Here is a 22070-nt window from a genome sequence, read left to right as displayed (position 1 = left end):
AGTCATCAAACAAGCTTTACCAGATCTGATGCAACTTGTGGTGTGTGAAGAAGGTAGGGGCACACTAACACGCCTCGTTGGCCGCTGTCAGCGTGAGTTCGTCCCCACGTTCGGCGAGAGATTTATTTCTCAGAGTCAACTTTGTGTGCAGACTCTCCTCGGTGTCCGAACACCCCCGTGTGTACACGCAAGCACAAGACCAAGTGCGCACGAAAAAGATCCTGCAATCCATGTCAGAGTTCGGTGGGTTATAGAAACACGAAAATACCCAGCATGCTTCCTCCGAAAGCGGCGTATGGCTGCCTAAATGGCGGGGAAAAAACGGTCATACACGTAAAAGCCGTGGGAGTTTCAGCCCATGAACGAACAAACAAACAAAACTAACACGCCTCTTCACCTGCTCTTCAATTCCATGACCATCACACCATGCTCTAGATTCTGCCCCACAAAAACCTACAGAGATCCAAAGTACAGTGGAACCCCCCTTTTAAGACATCCAACAATCTGAGAAAATTGGGTCTTGAAAAGGAGGGAATCTGAAAATGGGGGTCATTTTACAGAGATCGTGAACGGAAAGCCTGAGAAATGAGGTCTTAACAAGTCGCGTAAGGCGAAAATACAACATTTAGTCAAGTAGCTGTCGAACTCACAGAATGCAACGCAGCAAGACCGTATACTCGTAGCATCGTCAGTCCACCGCTCACGGCATAGGCAGTGAAATTGACAAGAAGAGCGGGGTAGTAGTTGCGCTGGGAAGGATAGCACGCTTTTCTGTACCTCTCTTCGTTTTAACTTTCTGAGCGTGTTTTTAATCCAAACATATCATATCTATATGTTTTTGGAATCAGGAACCGACAAAGAATAAGATGAAAGTGTTTTTAAATTGATTTGGAAAATTTAATTTTGATAATAATTTTTATATATTTAATTTTCAGAGCTTGTTTTTAATCCGAATATAACATATTTATATGTTTTTGGAATCGGCAAATGATGCAGAATAAGATAAACGTAAATTTGGATCGTTTTATAAATTTACAATTTTCAGATTTTTAATGACCAAAGTCATTAATTAATTTTTAAGCCACCACGCTGAAATGCAATACCGAAGTCCGGGCTTCGTCGAACATTACCTGACCAAAATTTCAACCAATTTGGTTGAAAAATGAGGGCGTGACAGTGCCGCCTCAACTTTCACGAAAAGCCGGATATGACGTCATCAAAGACATTTATCCAAAAAATGAAAAAACGTTCGGGGATTTCATACCCAGGAACTCTCATGTCAAATTTCATAAAGATCGGTCCAGTAGTTTAGTCTGAATCGCTCTACACACACACACACACAGACACACACACACACACGCACATACACCACGACCCTCGTCTCGATTCCCCCCTCGATGTTAAATCATTTAGTCATAACTTGACTAAATGTAAAAAGGAGGGAGTCTTAAATTGGGGGGTCTTAAAAGGGGGGTTCCACTGTATAGCTTTCCTCCTGTGCAAACCCTTATGTAACAGTTACTCATTATAGATCAGTCCAGGCTGTTACATGAGGTGAGATCATCCTTCCAGATGGACACATACCTAATAATCCACTGCCTAGCTGCTTTATGCGCAAAATAACAAGTTCTCGCTGAATACATTTTGTAAGTGACACCCATGTCAGTCTGGCAAATAAATTCAGTTAAACATTTCCAAACTGCACAGGAAGCAGCCGGGCTGTTCATTTGTGGTATGTGTTCAACGTGAAGGTTGCTCTACTCATGTAAAATCCTGAATAGATCTCTGGTGGTTTACATAGCTGTTTGCGATGGAAGGAAGGTATCTTTTAGCAGAAGAAATCACGCCAAGAAGCTATTTTTAACTTTTTTTGTTACATTAGAAGTTATTTGTGGTTGTTTTTGTGTCTTTGTTTTTAAAGATACATATGCTTCATAATTCAAATGATCTGTTCGGATTTGCTGTCTAGTTTTCTGAACATGAATCTATCAGGTTATGGATGTGACACCACGCTGATAAGGTGCTGGGAATCAGGCAATGCAGAGTGGAGCTTTATGGCGTGAAAATGTTACTCTCGATCATATTACACACAGTTGCATGTGTCAAACATCGTGGATGTGTTGGAGGATGGCATCTACATGTGATACATAAATACGTATAAGGCAACCTGAATTTTCGATGCAGACACTTTTTTTTCGCACTTTGATTTCAATTTGAAACAAGTGGTACAGTAAGTAGTAAAGTCATATATATATATATATATATATGTATATTTATCTATATATATATATATATATGTATATTTATATATATCGGTTGTATAATTGTCATAGAGAGTATGTAAAAGGCTTAGACCATGTGATGTGATGATGCATACCGCGCACCTCAGTCTCTCCAAATTATGTGAAATTTTACTTGACATAGTTACTGCCTTGTGTCACAAAATTGGATTCCTTCAATTTCTTTATTAAAAAAAGCCTGTTTTGGATGTAGAATTTTTGTTGTTTGTTTTTAAGTTTTTACTTAATTTTATACCTGCTTGTGCTGTATGTAAGTTTGAAGGGCACAATGTACAGAGAATTAAGCCAGACTTTGGAAAGCCTTTGTCATATTGCTTGATCGTTCTGGGATGATGTTGAATATTTTCATGTGCAGCATTACACTTCACCTGTTTGTAAAACCAGGTTAATGTTTGCTTTTATTTACATTATCGACCAGTGTGAGCTTTTAGTAAATGTAAAACAAGCGGAAATGAGCTGTACAATCATTGAGGGTCATCATGGGGGGGTCTGTGCACGTGCACGTTGAGGCCAAAAGTGCCATGCACGGTGATCCACGGTGCACGTTACGAAAAAGCTCCATGCACGGTGCACGCCGGACCTCTGTGCACGGTGCACGCTACGAGAATTTCCCCATTCATATGCACGTTACGTCCAAAAAGCCCATTCCCGGTGCACGTGGTAAAGCATCACCCCCCCCTTATCACTGAAAAAAAGTGTAAATGTATGATGCAATATTTTCTTGGTGATTTTTTAGTTTTTGTTTTTTTAAACCTTCAGTCCTGATGATATTGTGATGATTTTTTCAACAAGGTTTTTCCTGTTTAGTATGTACCAGAAATATGTCTTGCACTGTATGTGTTAGCAGTGGAATTGTGTTTTGTTACACATGGTTTAAGATGTGATTTGAATGCTCCGGTGGGGGTTGAGTGTAATCAGAAGTGCAACAATTTTTACTTATTTATCTATCTTTTAAAATTTCCTTTTTTTTATTTTTTATTTTTTATTCTGTTTCTTGCGAGTACATTTTCATTGTTATATTGTGTTTGTTTCCATTTTTATGTCATATTAAAGACCTAGAGTAGATCTGAAGTGCACGTGCGTTGGTGTGGTTTTTATTTATCATATTAATAATCATGTTCTTTTGTTTGTGTTATATTGATTTGTTTTGGTTTTTATGTTCTCATTTCTTCTACAAGTAAAGCTCCTTTTCCCCCCTCTCATATACATCGCATGTGTAGTGTATTTGTTTTTAGGAGGCTGACAGTGATTTCTTTTTAGCACTGGATTTGCATGTTTTTGGGCTATGATTTATGCACATGATGGTTTGGATAAATTATGAGATAGCCAACAACAACAACAAAAAGATGCACACTCAGCTGGTTTACACACCTTTAAGCAGGAAAGGACATTTTATAATTGATTTTTTTTTATTCAAATACAAATTAAATAGAGAACCAGATTGAAATGGCTGAAATAAATTAAACATTTGTTCAAGGCACATTTGGCATCATTTTCAATGTCAAACACAGTTATAACAGTCATTTCACATTCACAAAATATTCAATAATGCTTCATCTAGGATCATGCAAGTAGACAACGCTAGCGAAACAGTGAAGCCACCAAAAGACAAACGAAACAAAAGAGAATGGCAACTGAACTATAAACCTGCAAAATGAACGCATATATTCACATTTAGTATGTAAAGCCATACAAAAAACAAAGGCATCCTGGTAATGATTGTATACCTGCATTTTACTGCAAAGGCTGCTTTAAAATGAAATGATGATGCATAATGCTATGGTAGCTCTGCTGAGCTAGCTTCAATGTTGTTTTTGCACCAACAGCAATGCAGTTGAGTCACACTAGAAATAAATAAACTTGAAAAGAACTTGTATGTAAGCTGTTACTGATCAACTAAGTAAGATACCCCTGAAAAAAGAAGGTTATATAAATTGTTATTGAATGAAATGGGTCACTTTACAAAATTAAGAACATCTTAGTTGATTAATTACCATAAATTGAAAAAAAAGAGTTTCTTTGGAAGTATTTTTGTATTTGCACCTGTATCTTCTTCTTCTGCGTTCATGGGCTGAAACTCCCATGTACACTCGTGTTTTTTGCACGAGTGGGGGTTTACGTGTATGACCGTTTTTACCCCGCCATTTAGGCTGCCATACGCCGCTTTCGGGGAAGCATGCTGGGTATTTTCGTGTTTCTATAACCCACCGAACTCTGACATGGATTACAGGATCTTTTCCGTGCGCACTTGGTCTTGTGCTTGCGTGTTGTACACACGAAGGGGGTTAATTCACTAGCAGGTCTGCACATAAGTTGACCTGGGAGATCGGAAAAATCTCCACTCTTAACCCACCAGGCGGCAGAGACCGGGATTCGAACTCACGACCTCCCGATTAGAAGGCCGACGTCTTACCACCACGCCCGCCGCACCTGTATCTAAGTTGATTCAAAGATCAGGTGTCTGTAAGCTTACCTACACATATAGGTTTTAGCATCTTGGGTCAAGTTTCAGGAGCAAACATGATTCAGAAAATGGTTTATATGTTGAAGCAAACATATGAACTCCATCTCAAGAGAAGATTAAGAAACATGCCAGAATACTTATCTTTTACCTATGCACAAACAAAGGTACAGAAAGATGGCAAACTGGCAGTAGAAGCATACTGATCTGATAATAAAGAAGAAGGCAGTAAGGTGCCAAAATATTGATTATAGATATAAACGTATCTAACCTGGTTACTGGTGTGGTTTTTTTTAATTCTGATAATAAAGGTGTAACAACCTGTTTGAACTTTTGCAAAACAGCTGGTGTATGTTTCATTTTGGAATATGGATAGTTCATAATTAACTAGCAGTAACATATTTGATGGCAGCATTAATATGCAATGATATGTTTCAGTAACACTCTGGAATGCATTTTTACAAAAATATCACATTTAATTTGAGATCAACCACGTAAAAGGGTAAAATGCAAAGCCAGCTAGATGTGACTTAACCGAAACACCCAAAAAATGCAGCCTTTCATTTCATAGTTCAAAATAATTATGTAGAAAATATCTGATGCTTGAGACATAATTGGCAGTTCTAATTCATAAATGACATATAAACTGAAAATGTTAACAAAATATGCTTGATTAGCATAAATAATGTTTACAACTGATCATTCTTTCTTTCTTTATTTGGTGTTTAACGTCGTTTTCAACCGTTCAAGGTTATATCGCGACGGGGAAAGGGGGGGGATGGGATAGAGCCACTTGTTAATTGTTTCTTGTTCACAAAAGCACCAATCAAAAAAATTGCTCTAGGGGCTTGCAACGTAGTACAATATATGACCTTACTGGGAGAATGCAAGTTTCCAGTACAAAGGACTTAAACATTTCTTACATACACAACTGATCATAACAATGTTTTAAGGCAGAACAGCCAACACTCCAACCACATATCAAACAAGCAAATAAAGACGAATGAGCTGTACTCACAGCACCAACAGTTTGAACCAACTTCAATGTTTACAAAGCAAACTTTACAATGTCCAGAAATAACTCCGTCAGGGCTGTTGAAGAGTTGCACCCCTTGCAAACAGTGAGGCAAAACAATGCCACTAGTTATTTAAGCCAAACAATCATCGACATCACAGTGAAAAATTAGCTCTGGTGTTCATAATGTGCAGTACTTGTTTGCTCAAAACCACATTCTTGTTGTGTGCAAAATTGTGCACATCAGAACTGCGGTACAGTGGAACCCCCTTTTAAGACCCCCCAATGTAAGACTTCCTCCCTTTTAAGACCTTGTTTTGATTTCCTATTCATATCCTCTGTAAATTTACCACCATTTTAAGACTCCCTCCTTTTTAAGACTCCCTCCTTTTTAAGACTCCCTCCATTTTAAGACTCCCTCCATTTTAAGACTCCCTCCTTTTTAAGACCTGATTTTCTCAGATATTTAGAGGTCTTATATATACTGTATATATGTATTCCACTGTATAGATTGCACAAAATGAACATCAAAGATATTTTTGTTTCTCTTTTTGTGATGCCAACTACTGATTGCTCAATGAACTGGTGACATTGTTTTGTCATTGGTCACACAAACCCTGGCATAGTTATTACAGAATTAGTTCATGTTAATACCCTTCAACAATTCTAAACATCACATGATTCATTGGTTTATCGGGATCAATGAGTAATTTTAAAAAATACAAATTTTAAGTGAGATTCTTTCGCAGCAATGTACCCGATTTGAAAGAGACAAATGTTATACTGAATGTCCTCTGATTGTCTATAGGTTTAAAAGTATGTTTCGTTGTACATGTTTGATTAGTTGCCTTCTTTATAAGGCCTTTAAGTTAGCAATTTTGCATTTGATATATTGTTATATTGGCCATTTATTACAGATATGGAATTGGAAAGCAATGTTCTTAGCTGAGACAAAATACTTCACCAACAATTGCTGCATAATATTAATAATTCTTTTTCTTAAAACATAGGTTTTATCCGACGAGGAGGTTACAGCTAAATTATTCTTTAACATGTACAATAATTGTTGTTTGAATATGCACAAGCTTTATCAAACAAAGAGACAAAAAAAGCATGAAAGGCCATCTTCGGGTGCAGAATCATTTTACAATTGATGCACCAGCAACATTTACAAAACCTCAAAAATAGAAACTGTAGTAGATGGCCCTCAAAATCATCACAGTAGGTAACAAAGTCATATTTGTAATTTAAACATGCATTCCTTTTGGTGTGAACGACCACGTCAACTTACACAGATCTGTTCAGGCTTTTACACAGAATAAGAAAATCCTTCCATTTGATCACATACCAAAGATCAACAGCCCAACTGTGTCCTGTGCAGAGTGGGAATGTTTGGGCTCAATTAATTTGAGATGAGGACACTGGTTTCAGATACAATATTAATTCAACAAAAACATCCCGCTCTGCACAAAAATTCGGGAGTTGAATTTTGGTATGTGTCCAAGTGGAATAGTGCTCTTATCCCATGTTAAAGCCTGGATAGATCTGTGGCGGCTGACATGATGTGTAACATGAGAAGAAAGATTCCTTTAACTATATGGTTCACAACAACATGCCAGACACACAAAATATCACCACCTCATATCCACAATCACACTGAAAAAAAAAATATAACTACACTTCATCTGACTGATATCACACACGTCACCTAAAGAACAGCAAGTTGCGAGCATTGTACTTTGTGTCCAAGCCTATCCGATGAAGATCCAACGGCTTCTCTTTAGCCAAAAGCAAATGGTCCTTTAAGTCTGGCTGCTTGGTTAAATGCTGGGCGTAAATGTCGTACTTTGTCGTCAAGCCGTCGGCTCGATAGTCGCTCAGCTTGGTTTTCTGTCGCAGGTTTTCTTTGCCGTAGAAATCGAAGGAGACCCTCTTCTTTGGCGATTCTGAAGCCTTGGGACCTTTAGATAGACAGGAGTGCGGAGAGTCCAGGAGGTCGAGATCTGAAGGACAAAATGTCTGGATTGAAAGCAACAAGTTTTCTACAGTTTTTTTACATTTCGTTTTTCAAAATTTGTGAGAGTATCCAGTGGTCTTGATGCAATGGAAAATCCATACGTTTACTTGTGTACGTATATATGCATCTTCATCTTCACTATGAAAAGTACACGGGGCAGAGAACAGTTCAAACACATAACATGAGGATAAAGGCGATTGCATAAAGTCATAAGCTGCGTCCAAACTGCTTACCGCAGATTCAGACTAAACAATAAATTATGAAAGATAACTATAAAAATGTAGTCTCAGACACAAACAGGAATAGTTATAAAAAAATTAAGTGAACACAGTTATACAACTAATTCATTGTATAAACTATAACTGTTTGTGTTTGTATTTGGCGAGTACACAGAGTGCAGAGCAAAAGCAAAGATACAGTGAAAAGGGAAGCAACAACAGTATTGATAGCTACAGGGAATATTTCTTTGCACTAAACCACTAAATATAACCATAACAAACTCATTTTAGAGTCATGGAAATTATAAATTTTTTCATTTTCATCCCACTCCTCTCTGTTCAAAATGTACTCATCTGGATTAATAAAATTGCCTTGAATATATCATACTATGTTTTTATTCTGTTTGCACTTTTAAACAAATTATAAATGTATTTATCACAGAGACAGTTCATTGAAATAGAACACAACAGATGAGTATGATGTGAAAATACAGAACTGAGACATCTTGTGCCATAAAATGGCAATGCAAGGCATACAAGAAGACAGCAAGACAAGAGCACAAGCTATGAACTAATTAAATGACAGATCATCAGAAGAAAAACACAAATGAAAGTCTATACAATCAATGAAACAAGTTAAATTCTAACATAGAATCAAAAAACAAGAAAGGTAGGTTGTTGGAACGTTTGTTATTGACAAAACAATACATTCACAGATATTTCGACCCAACGGCCTTTTAAGTGAACAGACAAACAAATATTCACACAAAACTTATCTTGATAGAATCAGTTTTTGCCCACTCGTCAGGAAGGCCTGATTCTATCAAGATAAGTTTTGTGTGAATATTTGTTTGTCTGTTCACTTAAAAGACCGTTGGGTTGAAATATCTGTGAAAGTATTGTTTTGTCAATAGCAAATGTTCCAACAACCAACCTTTCTTGTTTTTTTATTCTGAATTTTGGAACGTTGGCAGTCTCTTTGTTTTTGGATAAATTCAAACATGTTATCCCAAAGAACTGGAAATGCTATGCACAAACAATGATGCAAGAACTTAATGTTATTTTTAAACCTGTTATTTACAACTCAGCGAGAGTATAGTTTGAAAAGGTCACTATCTCGTAAACTCTGAGCACATTTGTTTTATTTTTTACATTTCTTAGTTGTCGTGTGAAATAGCAAGCATACAAACAAAAAGTTATGAACAAAAATTTGATGGCAGTTAATTCAGGAAAAATAATTGGCAAAATCTAAGTCGGTAAACAATGTTGAAAACATGTAACTGGCAATTAAATGCATATGGCGAAGGAACTATTCAATAAAACTATGCTTTACATAAAGCACACATTGAAACACAAATAAACAAACAAAAGCAAGTCAAAGGCATGGGAAAAAATTTCAAGCACACATGCTATTTCAGAAGCACTCACTAAACATACAGATTACTTAGTGAGAAGCATTCAGATGGCAGTTTGCACATAGAAAGTTTTACATTCGCTCAAAAACAGAGTGATGCACTTGATCAATGACAGGAAAATTAAAGCAAAGATGCTTTGGCCACCACAACACAATTCACAATGGTAGAAAAAGGCACAGCTATTCTGTAAAGAATGATATTGGTACAGTGGTTTCAAGCAATGGCACAGCTACAGGGCAAAGGCCACCAATACAGTGGTTTTAAGCAATGGCACAGCTACAGGGTAAAGGTAAGCGGTACAGTGGTTTCAAGCAATGGCACAGCTACAGGGTAAAGGTAAGCGGTACAGTGCAGAGATCGCGTTTACCGGTAATTTCCGGTATTTTACCGGTTAAGATTCGCCAATACCGGAAAAAAAAGTGGATGTCGGTCAGACGTACCGATTGTTATTTGGTTTGACCGGTAAAAAAAAAAGTAGTAATCAGTACAAAAATCGTTTGTCAGTACGAGAGAGAGAGAGAGAGAGAGAGAGAGAGAGAGAGAGAGAGAGAGAGAGAGAGAGAGAGAGATTTGGATGGCTTGTTGTGACAGCGCTACAATGTTGCGATTATGTCTCCATTGATGACACTTGATGTCAAGGTGTCAAACATGACGTCAAAAATCAGACATCATACTTTTCGCGCCATTTCTTTCGGTTCCCGGTCCATCGTAAAATCTTTCAGTTCATGTTATAAGCATGGGTGCAACTCTTGCCGGCTACACGCCGGCAGCCGGTTTTTGGTTTCATCGGCTGCCGATGTTTTTGTTCCAGGAGAGGGTTTTTTTTGGCATTTTAAATACTAAAAAAGCTGGACCCCAACTTTTGCCGGTTTTTGGAATTTTCCAGGTTGCACCCATGCATAAGGGACGGCGTCTAACTATAGCCGACATAGCATCATACCGGGAAATCACGTACTCACACCAGCTTAGATCTTTGTCTACATACAGTTGATTATTGTGAGGCGAGTCGATTGCGATGAAGAAGCAACGATCTTTACTGTCTTTTCTACCCCCAAGAGGTGAGAAAAGGCCTTTGAATGAAGGAACTGAAAGTGAAAGTACTTCACGGCCTAGTACATCTGCAGAGCCCGAGTCTCAAGCGGCGGCAAAGAAACCAACATCGGCATCTTCCACTGTCAAACGATTTCAGGAAAAATGGTGCAAAGAGTTTCTGTGGTTGCGGACAGAGGGAGAGGGGGAGAACTTTCTCATGTTTTGTGAAGACTGCAAAAAAACACGTCAAAAAAATGGTTACACAAGAGGTTGTCGAAATGTTCAACATTCATCTCTCGAAGACCATTCAAAATCGCTAAGTCATAGAAATGCTGTTGGCTCTGCGCGTGAAAACTTTTTGACAACAAAGACTAGGCGAAAGTGAAACTGTAACAGTAAGTAACTAGTGAGTAAGTCTTCCAGTTGCGTGATTGCTATTTGCTTTCCTATTTTATTTCGGAAGTTTCTCTCTCTCTCTCTATATCTCTCTCTCTCTCTCTCTCTCTCTCACAGCGGCTGCTGATGTGGCACTGTCAAGTTGTGCGACAGTTGCTTTGAGGGGGGGGGGGGGGGGGGGGGGGAACGTCCGCATATCACTGACATTGATAAACATTGATTTAATGTATTGTAAGTCATTGTTTGTCTTTTGCTGGTTGCCTTGGCAAGCTTACCGATTTTCGTGAGAGCCTTGTAGCCAGCTCATGACGTCATACCGGTTTGAAAAATACCTAGCGCGATCACTGACAGTGGTTTCAAGAAATGGCACAGCTACAGGGTAAAGGTAACGGCACAGTGGTTTTAAGCAATGGCACAACTACAGGGCAAAGGCCACCAGTACAGTGGTTTCAAGCAATGACACAGCAGGAAAAATAAGAAAGCACACAGTAAACAATCACAAATATATATATACAGCTCAAAAGTTTTATATGGCCTTGGCTCAGAAATGGCGTCGAACTCCACTTTCCCCCCACTCGGGTTATTCATGGCCTAATTTCTGTGAACAGAGCCACAGAAGGACAACGGGAAGAGATTTCTTGGATCTAAGACATGTTTACCTTTCCGTTTTCACTTCAAGTCGATTGCCGATGTTGTTCTTTTGGTCGCTGTGACGCAATTTGTGCTAATTATCGGCCGAGTTTTCTCGATTTGTTTGTGACATTTTACAGTGGGTCTAATTGGATTAATTTATTGCGATAGTGTTCGAGGACATAACATAAAAAATGAAGTCTTCCTGTTCTGCAAAGGCTGATGAAATCATAGAGTATCTTTCGGGCAGAAACGGTCAATGCATCGCCGAGTATTTTCCGGAAACAAACGAAGTGATGTTCATCACGTATTGTCGTAAGGAAACACGCGGATGAATCGTTCACTACAATGAGTTATCAAAAAATACAATCGCCGTTGTTCACTCAAATATTTGATGAGACTAGACCCGAGTATTATTTGCTGGATCAAAATTCATGGTTTGCGTTGTAGTTTGTACAGAAAATGGCTTCATAGGTGAAATGTGTCAATTTGCTGTAAGATGCATCGTGATGAACTACATTTTTGATCGGACTAATATTTTATCGGAAAGGTGTGAGCGGTCACATTCCATTGTTTTAGGCGCGAAATCAATAAAGGGTGAAGCGTCATTGTGAATGAAGTCGTCATGGACGAAGGAAATAGAGAACGTAAAGGTAAATGTTTTGCTGTAATTGTGTTATCTAGCGTGATGAACTGCGTGGCTATGAATAAATGTTTGTAGTTTGTTAATTTGTCACAATGCAACGATGTTTGTTTTTCTGTATTGTTTAGCAAGTACTTGTGCGTAGTTTCCGATCTTGAGACAATTTTCAATTCGATTCCTACATGTGAAAAAAAAAAAATGTGTATCGATCTTTTGTAAAGTGATGAACTTACATTTTATAGAAACAATTTAATGAAAGACTGGAGAAATAATCATAACTGGCATGATTTCACCAATAATTTGAAAAAAATAAAACCGTCAGCATGTTGTTATTTTGATAGACAAATGCAATGCCTAATGTCGACGTAGTTCATCACTTTTCAGCAAATAAATTACACTGATCTAAAAGTTAGCGATTTTTGTTGTTATTTTAGAAATCAGTCATGAAAAAAATGCCTTAATCTAATTGTTTACCACGGATCTTCATATAGTTTTGATAAAATCAAACTTATCTCCTAGAATTACTTAATTGGCGTAGTTCATAACCTTACAGCAAGCATCTATTGCCAAATGTGTGTAAAGTGATGAACAAAGGTAACTTTTTTTTCCTTTGTCATTGATTGGAATTTTTTAAACAGTTACCTTTCACTTGTGTCAAGTTCAAAATCTGTGATGTTCAACTAATTACAAAATGTCTTCAAGTCACATGAGCATGCACAGTTCATCATCTTACATCAGATCTCTGCAATCTGATTTGTGTAAAGTTATGAACAAACACCAAAGTTTTCTCTATCTCACATTATTTTTTTGAACATATCATATTTGGAGTATTTTTAATCTTAAGTCATATATATTCTTCCATTTTCACTTATTTTGCTTATGTTCTGTCACCAAAGTGGTTTGCGGGTCTCATTATGTGTTCATCTTGTGATGTAAGGTGATGAACATTTTTCTTATTGGCGTCACTAAATCTTACTATGCTCGGTTTTTTCCTCCAATGTTCTATATTTTATGTCTGCCACCTAATGTAACTTGTTTAATGACATGTTAAATGAATTATGCAGACAGGACAGTCATTTATGTTCAATTTTTTGACAAGTTTGCTGTAATGTGATGAACATCTCCAGTTTTCATGTGATAACTTTTGAGTGCTTCAAGTTACAAGTTTTTTTTTGCCATTGATGTTACCCTCCTTTGATGTGTGTGTTCTGGATATGTGTATTGTGTTCTAGCTCTGTTCCGTTTGGATATTAATATGTGAAATGTGACCTTGTCACGCTGTAAAGTGATGAACAGAAAAGATGGATGAGTAATTTATGTAATTGTTTCTTGTTCACGAACTTGAATTTTGTCTCGTTGATGATAACATGATAATTTATGTCACTTGACATGATGTTTCAGATGACTTTCTAGATAACGTGCGACCTAAGTTTGATTTTCTAGTTTTTGTACTGAATAGAAACTTGCTGTTCATACAATTCAACATTTCATTGCTTTAAAAGTAAATATTTGCTTGCATTATCACTCTGAAATCTGCTACAGATGCTAATTGGTACATGAATGTGATTCCATGTATATTAACTGATAATTCTGTAAGTTTTTGCTATTTTTAACGGAGGCCCTCACATTGTTGTAAGGTGATGAACTGTCCTGCTGTTTATTTTTGTCGGGAACGTAATTCCAATTACTTTATTTTGAATTTTGTACATATTTATCCTTTTGGCTTCCTTTGTCAATTTACAACTGAAATTTGTAAGCTGTTTATTCAGGTTTCCTTTTAATTGGCATGTTTATCTTGTGACATGATGTAAGTGTGATGAACAGCATGTACGCACATTTTTGTCCACTGTTAACACAATAAATGTCCGATTTCTTCCAGACTTGTTGGGTTGTCTTTGTCATCTTTTTCTCTTTGAGGTGCAGTTTATAAAAACAACATTTTCTGAAAAACACTTTTTGTCACAGTTTCTAGACACCAATTCTGAGCCAAGGCCATATGTATCCACAAAAGAAACAGAATTCTTTTTTTTTATCAACAGAACCTCCAGAAAGGTTCTGTTGTAGTTTATATATGACCGTCTGTTCTATTCTGGCATAGCCAAGTTATTTTTAAACCCCAGTCTTTTGATTTCTGGATAATAATGTTTAATTAAATACAGTTTGCAGAGTTTCACATTTGCAGAGCCAAAATGTTTGTTCTTTTGTGGATGAGTATACTAAAGAAATAGAAAAAGGAGTCCCACAAAGCAGAGCACTCTAGCACAACGAGCAAAAGGCAGCTAGAAGTTCAAGGCTGCGAAAGGATTGCGCCCCTGAAACAAACGCTCACGATCAAACATTGCAGGTGTATTTGGGAAAAGGACTTTGTCAGAGAGCAGGCCCAGACCCTTTATACCTGGCGTTGGCAGAGCATCTCTAGGAGACACAAGGTCAGAATATCTGCGAAGGTCACCGGGTGCACTCTCACTTCTTCGGCGGTAGTGGTCCAGCATTTCCATTGCCCTGAGATTAAAAATACAGAGAATCATGGCATAAACATTTGAAATAAATACATAAGTAAATTAAATGAATGAATACTACTTGTATTGATTTTAAATACATTTCGGCCTTAGCTATAAATGAGTTTATGATAAAGCGAAAGCAACCTGCAAGTGAGCCGTTTGAGAAGGGCTTAAGCAAACAAGTCATTCTCAAACGGCTTATCGCTATTCAGTTGGCGTTCTATTCCATTCGATCTACATTTCCGAGAACAATAGACAACAGAAGCTGAAGTGAAAAACAAAATACCGACTTATATGAGTCTATCACATTTTTTCTATGATACAGAGATGCGTGATCAAGTATGTTTTCCATATTTGAAATGCGATACATTTGGAATACACATTCATTTCAAGCAGCAAGGAACACACACACACACACACACCATGCATGCATGCATGCACGCACGCACACATGCACTCACTCAATTATTCTACCACAAAACTTACCTTTTCAGTTTTTCATCGGCCAGTTTTTCTCTCATGCTGACACTCCTTTCACGACCTTGTACAAATTTGAAAGAAAGTGTCGTATTAATTTGAGTAACATTTTGAAATAATGAAAGTACATGTAAGTTCTAACAAAGAATGCTAATTAAACCTTCAAAATGTTAACATGATATGACAGACAAATCTTTTTCCATTTAAGTGAGCACTGCCAAGCAAAATCATTATATATGTTAAGTACTGAACACTATCTGATTTTCGTCTTCTGGCTTATCCACATGCATTAATGTATTCCTTCTTTTCTTTTTGTTGTTTGAAACTACTTCTTCTTCTTTGTTCATGGGCGGAAAGTCCCACGTTTTTTGTACGTGTATTTCCATTTTTACCCCACCATTTCGGCAGCCATACACCACTTTCAGGGGAGTTTGAAACAACTCACTCTCAAGCTCTTTCTCCTTCAGATCAAGTTGCCGCAGTTTTTTCTTGTACTCTTCTTCCAGCTGTCCAACTCGAGCTCCGCCTTCTGCGCTGATTCTCTTGTTGTTGTTATTGTTGTTAGCTTTTCCCGCACTGCCTCCGCTCGCACCATCATACGAATCCGAAGAATGCGTGTGCTGCTCTGAGCTGGATTCTACTTGCTGATAGCGACGCGCCACGATTGGATCCCTCAAGATGTCGTTGATGCTTGGTCGAGTTGTTACCTTTGATGAATTAATAGAACAAATTTGAATTAACATGTGACACTGACAGTCCAGACCAAAGGGAAAGTCCAGGACAATTTTAAATATGTTCAATTACCACATGAGAAAAAACAACATTTTTTCCTCTTTGATTCTTCTGCTAAGTTCAATACATTGGGTGATTTGCCTCCAAGAAATTAAAGCAAACATCTCTTGAATAACTAGAAAACTGGGGCTGTTCTGGAAGCTCAATTCTTCTTCTTCTTCTTCTTCTTCTGCGTTCGTGGGCTGAAACTCCCACGTACACTCGGTTTTTTGGCACGAGTGGAATTTTACGTGTATGACCGTTTTTTACCCCGCCATTTAGGCAGCCATACGCCGTTTTCGGAGGAAGCATGCTGGGTATTTTCGTGTTTCTTATAACCCACCGAACTCTGACATGGGGGGGGGGGGGGGGGGGGGTGTTCGGACACCGAGGAGAGTCTGCACACAAAGTTGACTCTGAGAAATAAAACTCTCGCCGACCGTGGGGACGAACTCACGCTGACAGCGGCCAACTGGATACAAATCAAGCGCGCTACCGACTGAGCTACATCCCCGCCCACGGAAGCTCAATTGGTACATGTACATGTATACTGCACTGGGCTTGTGATCCTCGGGTTCAAATCCAGGTCGCGATGGACACGGGTCAACTCGGAGATGATATCCATGTCCAGTCCCCGAGGCACATAAAAGACCTAAATGTTTCTGCCAGATATGCTGATGGCTGATCAATTCTAAACACGCATACACTTGGGTAGCTACACCCATGTTGCTACTAGCTTTCCACTGGGAAGAAGCATCCCAAATTTCCTAGTAATGGGATAATAGAGTAATGAAAAGTTAGAAACTAAAACACTGAAAAAACACTGAAAGATGCATACCTCAACTTTCAGCATTCTGCGAACAATCCTGTCCAGTTCGCTACAGTATTTGGCAGGGATGCGAGGGTAGTCCCCGATGCGTATCTTCCGGTTGAGTTCCGTTTGATTGTTGGCAATGAACGGGGGGTGAAGGGCACACAACTCGTACAGAAGACAGCCCAGCGCCCACACGTCTGACTTGTCGTTGTAAGACATGTTGTTCACTAGTTCCTACAAGATGGGAAGCAGTGAAAAAGCATGGAGAACATTTTATTGGAACCACATGAAAAGGAATGGTAAATAAAACGAGGTTTCAGGGAAGAGCTGTTGTAGTTCACTTTGTGAATACAGTCAAACTTGTCTATTATGACCACCCAAGGTATGGAAAAGTGAATTATATCAAATAAAATAAAAACACTTGACGGGCATCCCATCAGGTTGACATATTGGGCAGTTGCTCTGCTGGAACAAGAGATAATCAATACCATGCAAAGAGCTGTGTTGCCTTGCTGGATTATTACAGCAAACATACACTGCTCTTTTCAACTCCATAATTGATTTGGATTCTGTTTATTGCATTACACAGTTGCTCAAAAAGGACTACATTGTACTACTAGTGCTACAATAATTAAGATTAAGAAGCGTGTTTCAACTGACTGGTGACATGTAGTAGGGAGTTCCAACATAGGTTTGTGCAAAGCTGGTCTCATGATGCAGAACTCTGGCCAGACCAAAGTCGCCCAGTTTAACATTCTGCTGCCTGTCGAGGAAGATGTTGGCAGGTTTCAGATCTCGATGCAGAATGGATTTGCCATTCTTACGTCTGTGGCACTCTTTCAGTGCCAGCGTTATCTGGATCAAGATTCTCCACGCAAAGTCTTCGTCCACCTTAGTTCTGTAACAAATGCGAACGTTTGAACATTCCCCAAACACACAGAAGACAATTGGGTTAACCTCACAATAATCTATCTAGTGAATCACACGTAATGTTAAACATAAAAATATGTAACTGTACACACTCATGAATGAACCTACACATGCCTGCTTGCAAATATACTCGAAAATTTTTAATTAAATTTTCATTTGATTAATATACTTACCCGAGTCACATATTTAGCATTGACGCAGTCGAGATGCTAGGTAAACTGAAACGCTATCCCGTCTATAGTCTAAGGGAAGCAACCCAAGCTAAAAAAGTAGCAAGCTTGCTACCCTGGGTTGCCTCCCGTAGCGTGTCACGCCACAGATCTCGTACCCAGTACGAGACACCCTCATTCGACTTCTAGAATCCAAAGAAACTACAAGCGGGGAAGGTGGGAGGGAATTACTTATGTGACTCGGGTAAGTATATTAATCAAATGAAAATTTAATTAAAAATTTTCGATTAAATTACATATTCTTACTCCGAGTCACATATTTGGCAGATAACTCCAACAAGGTGGTGGGTAAGAAGTAAAAATTTCAAACTCACTGTTAAGATCTGGAGAGGCATTGCCCCGCTGCCACCAGTGCGGGGAGGGTCCTTGAGCCATCACGGCATACCGCGGCGATGTCTCTCAAGTAGAACGAGATAAAGACGTCGTCTGAACGCCAGTATGCTGTGCGCAGGACGTCGTCGAGTCTTCGGGACCTCAAAACAGCCAATGACGATGCCCATGCCCGGGACTCGTGCATTCTAGCCGACTGGAGAGGGAAGGCAGGCTGAGCCCCCCCCTTTTGTGCCAGACTCCACACATAAGCTTGTTTTATGAGAGCCGACACCCACCTGGCCAAGGTAGTCCTCGTGATATCTCTGTCCATGGACGTATTCAAGGAAATAAAGAGGAGCTTCTGGGAGCTCGACCTGATGGGTTGAGTCCGGACTAAATATGCCTCCAGGGCCCTAACCGGGCAATTGACCATGTCTGGGTCATCTTGTGCCACAATATGAGACAGGGGCCTCACAAGGACACAGGGAGAAGGCTGATCCGGTGTCTGATTCTTGGCCAGAAAGGCCTCCCGGAAATGCAAAGACAAGGAACCGTCACGCTCTCGGCCGATGTCCTGCGGACTGCCTGAAAGAGCGTGTATCTCGCTACCTCTGCGGGCCGAAGCCAGAAGTAGCAAAAACAGAGCCTTACGAGTAAGGTTCGCGAGGCTAGAGCCCTCTAGAGGCTCGAAGTCCGCCGAGCGCAAGAACTCGAGGACAAGGAAAAGATCCCACTTGGGCAGAGGAGAGCGCTTAACGTCCTGCAAAGACGCGCCCTTAATAACCCCAGCGACAACTCCACTAACATTGATGGTATGACCGATCTGTTTAAGAGTCGAGGCAATCGCCGACCTGCGAACCTTCAAAGAGGAGGAAGAAGCCCCCTGGGAAGACAAATCCGCTAAGTGGTTGGCTACGTGCATAGTACGAGGAGCCACCGGGTTCAGCCCATGAGCCTGACACCAGGTGACCCAGGCACGCCAATGCGACGAATACACTGAGGAGGTAGAGGCCCTATGCGAGCGCTGCACCAACTCCAAAGTGCGGTCGGAAGCCCCAGACCGCCTCAGAGCGGACCTCACAGTCTCCACGCGTGAAGATTGAGAGACTGCGGGTGCCCGTGAGGAACTCCGGTGCGAGGCTGAACGAGTTCGCCTGGTACCAGAGCCAGAGGAATTGGAGGGCCGTGTGCGAGTCTCAGAAGGTCCGGAAACCAGGGCTGAGACGGCCACAGAGGGGTGACCAGAAGCAGGGACGGCCTCTCCAATTCCGCCTTCCTGAGGACTTGGCTGAGCAGCTGGAAGGGTGGGAAGGCATAAGCCTCCAGCCCTGTCCAGGGGATGTCCAAGGCGTTGGTCCCCCACGCTTCCGGATCGGGGAAGGGGGAGACAAACACCGGAAGGCGCCTGGAGAATCTGGTGGCGAAGAGATCCACCACAGGCTTCGGGGCCACAGCCCAAAGGCGGAGAAGGGCACCATGCGTGATGGTCCATTCCGCCTGAGGCTCCCTGGCAGGTAACGCGCTGAGAGAGAGATCTCCCGCTGGGAGCACCAGGAGAGGATCTCGCACGTTCTGCGGGAGAGAGTGGGGGACCGCGAACCTCCCTGCTTGTTCACGTAGGCAGCCACTGTCGTATTGTCCGTGAACAGACGCACACGCTTGGCTGCCAGGGAAGGGAGGAACGCGACCAGAGCAAGGAACACGGCCTCCAACTCTAGCGAGTTGATGTGCCATGTGCTCTGTTCCGCAGACCACAGTCCGGAGGCCGTGAGCCGGTCCGTGTGAGCCCCCCAACCCAGCAAGGACGCGTCTGTGAACAGGTCCATGTTGGGAGGGGGGGAAACAATGGGAACCCCCCTGCATACCCATCCCGAGTCCAGCCACGGGAGGGTTGCAGCCTGGAACCAATCCCCAAGGGGAACCAGAGTGTTCCAATCCACACAAGGAGAGTCCACCAACGGCTTCAGCGCGTGCTGAAGCGGGCGTTTGTGAGCTCTCCCTAGTGGAACCAGCAGGGCCATGGACTCCATCTGCCCCAGGATGGAGGCCAAAGTCCGAAGGGAAGCTCTCAGGAGAAGCGAAGTAGAGCGGATGAGAGCCTGGAGCTTGTCCACCCGCTTCTGCGAAGGCTGGACAGTCCAGGTGACCGTATTGAACGTCATCCCCAGGTAAGTGAATGACTGAGACGGCACGAGCTCTGACTTCGTCTGGTTGACCGAGAATCCCAGCAAGCTGGCCTCTCGGAGAACCAAGAGAGTGTGCTGCCTGCAGAGAGCCTCGCTCTGGCCCATGATGAGCCAGTCGTCGAGGTATGCTCGCAGCCGCACTCCCTGTGACCTCACCAGCGCGCAAAGCTGCCTCACCACCATGGTAAAGATCCATGGGGCAAGGGACAGCCCAAAAGGCAGTGCGCGGAACTGGTAGACTTGACTGGCCCACCGGAAACGGAGCCATTTCCGGTCGGCGGGATGCACCAGAATATGGAAGTACGCATCCGTCAAGTCGATCGAGGTCACCCAGTCTCCTGGGCGGAGAGCGTCCCGAACCGAGGCAGGAGTCTCCATCTTGAATCGAATCGTTCTCAAAAACTTGTTGAGAAACGAAAGATCCAAGACAGGACGCCAAGCTCCCGAAGCTTTGGGGACCGCGAAAAGCCGTCCATAAAACCCCGGGGAGCTGTGGTCCGAGACCGCTTCCACCGCGCCCTTCTCTATCAGTGAGGCAACCTCCGACTGGAGGACGGCCCTTGCCTCCTGTGAGAAGGGGGGCTTGAAGGCTGGAGGACACCTGGTAAGAGGGGCCTTGTCCCCCAGCCAAAGCAAGCGGAATCCCGACTTCACAACACCCACTAACCATCGGCTGCGTATGGCGGCCAGCCAATGTGGGAGTGCCCGAGCAAGGCCCCCCGCCATCACCAAGGTGGAGGGCGGGGGGGGCGTGAAGCCGGGAACGCTTCATTGGGGGTGGGGCTTTCCACTGGAAGAGCCCCTACCCCTCCTCGAAAAAGATCTCTTGCCCGACCCGCGGGAAGGGGCAATAGATCTTTTCCGGGAAGCAGGATGTGCCTGAGCAGAGGTCTTAGCCTGTTTGTGCTGAGCCTGCTGAGGAGCAGCCTGCTTGGGCTGCTTCAGGGACTGAAGCGCAAAGGAAGAGAACTGCTGTTCTCTGTTGGTGTCGATCTCCTGCTTCCTGGCATCAGCGGCCAGGTTGCCGAAGAGAGCACCATCCACCAAGGGCGACGATCTGAGAGTGTTTCTCGTCGACTCCTCAGAGAACTGGGAGTGGGTGAGAAACAAGTCCCTTCTGCACGAGACAAAATGTACGTACTGCAGAGAGGACAATCTCATTTGTTCCTCGTTCACCCTTGCCAGCGTGGAGAGGAGTGTGGATACGTCCTCCGAATCTTGCTCCTTACTCAAGGTAAAGGGAGCCAAAGATTCTGTAAGAGCACGTGAAAGAGCCCGCAGGATAGTCTCCGAAATGGAACTGAGTTCCAGGAGCTGCCTTCCCACCTCCTCAGAGGACAGGAGAGACTGCTCCGAAAGAGGGAGAACGGAATCCTTCTTCAAAGGCTTCGTCAAAAGAGGTAGCAATGCCGGCGTGACCGGAAGCGGCGCACGCGGCAGAGCAAAGGACGAAAGAAGGTTCCGTGAAGCCTTAGGCCAAGGCAACTTCCTTTGAGCCGCCAAGGGCACGAAGAAGTCTGCCTGTGTTGCAGCAGCCAGATAAGGCAAAGCATGTTCCGGAGCTGTGCCATACGGCACCAGAAGCGGAACTGCTGCTGGAGGCAACCCGCTGCCGGCAGGAGCGGGCTTGGCGAACAAACGAGAAAGCTGGAAAGCCACTGACGGTGATTCTTCAAACCGGAAGTAGCTGTCCTCCTCCTTCGCCCACCGGAAGTCTGCCAT

The 22070-nt window shown here is 41.9% G+C and overlaps 1 protein-coding gene and 1 long non-coding RNA gene across 3 annotated transcripts in view; one reads left to right on the top strand and one right to left on the bottom strand.

The window, feature by feature from the left end:
- Positions 1-57: 57 nt before the first annotated feature.
- On the top strand, positions 58-3371 carry LOC138953142 (uncharacterized). Its single transcript, XR_011451491.1, has 2 exons — positions 58-1614; positions 1652-3371. It is a non-coding gene; the product is annotated as an uncharacterized lncRNA (long non-coding RNA).
- A 336-nt stretch (positions 3372-3707) lies between these two features.
- LOC138953134 (serine/threonine-protein kinase Nek2-like) overlaps positions 3708-22070 on the bottom strand; it is a 31055-nt gene continuing 12692 nt past the window's right edge. For both annotated transcript variants that reach the window (XM_070324926.1, XM_070324925.1), the window contains exons 4-9: positions 17351-17588; positions 16715-16924; positions 15551-15812; positions 15115-15169; positions 14523-14629; positions 3708-7779 (exon numbers count right to left, since the gene is read on the bottom strand). In XM_070324926.1, coding sequence (XP_070181027.1) covers positions 7481-7779; positions 14523-14629; positions 15115-15169; positions 15551-15812; positions 16715-16924; positions 17351-17588 — 1171 coding nt within the window. In that variant the 3' untranslated portion in view covers positions 3708-7480. The remainder of the gene's footprint in view (positions 7780-14522; positions 14630-15114; positions 15170-15550; positions 15813-16714; positions 16925-17350; positions 17589-22070) is intronic.

This window comes from Littorina saxatilis, linkage group LG17, assembly GCF_037325665.1.
Source record: "Littorina saxatilis isolate snail1 linkage group LG17, US_GU_Lsax_2.0, whole genome shotgun sequence".
NCBI classification, from domain to species: Eukaryota; Metazoa; Mollusca; class Gastropoda; order Littorinimorpha; family Littorinidae; genus Littorina; species Littorina saxatilis.
This window is presented reverse-complemented; position numbering and strand designations above follow the sequence as displayed.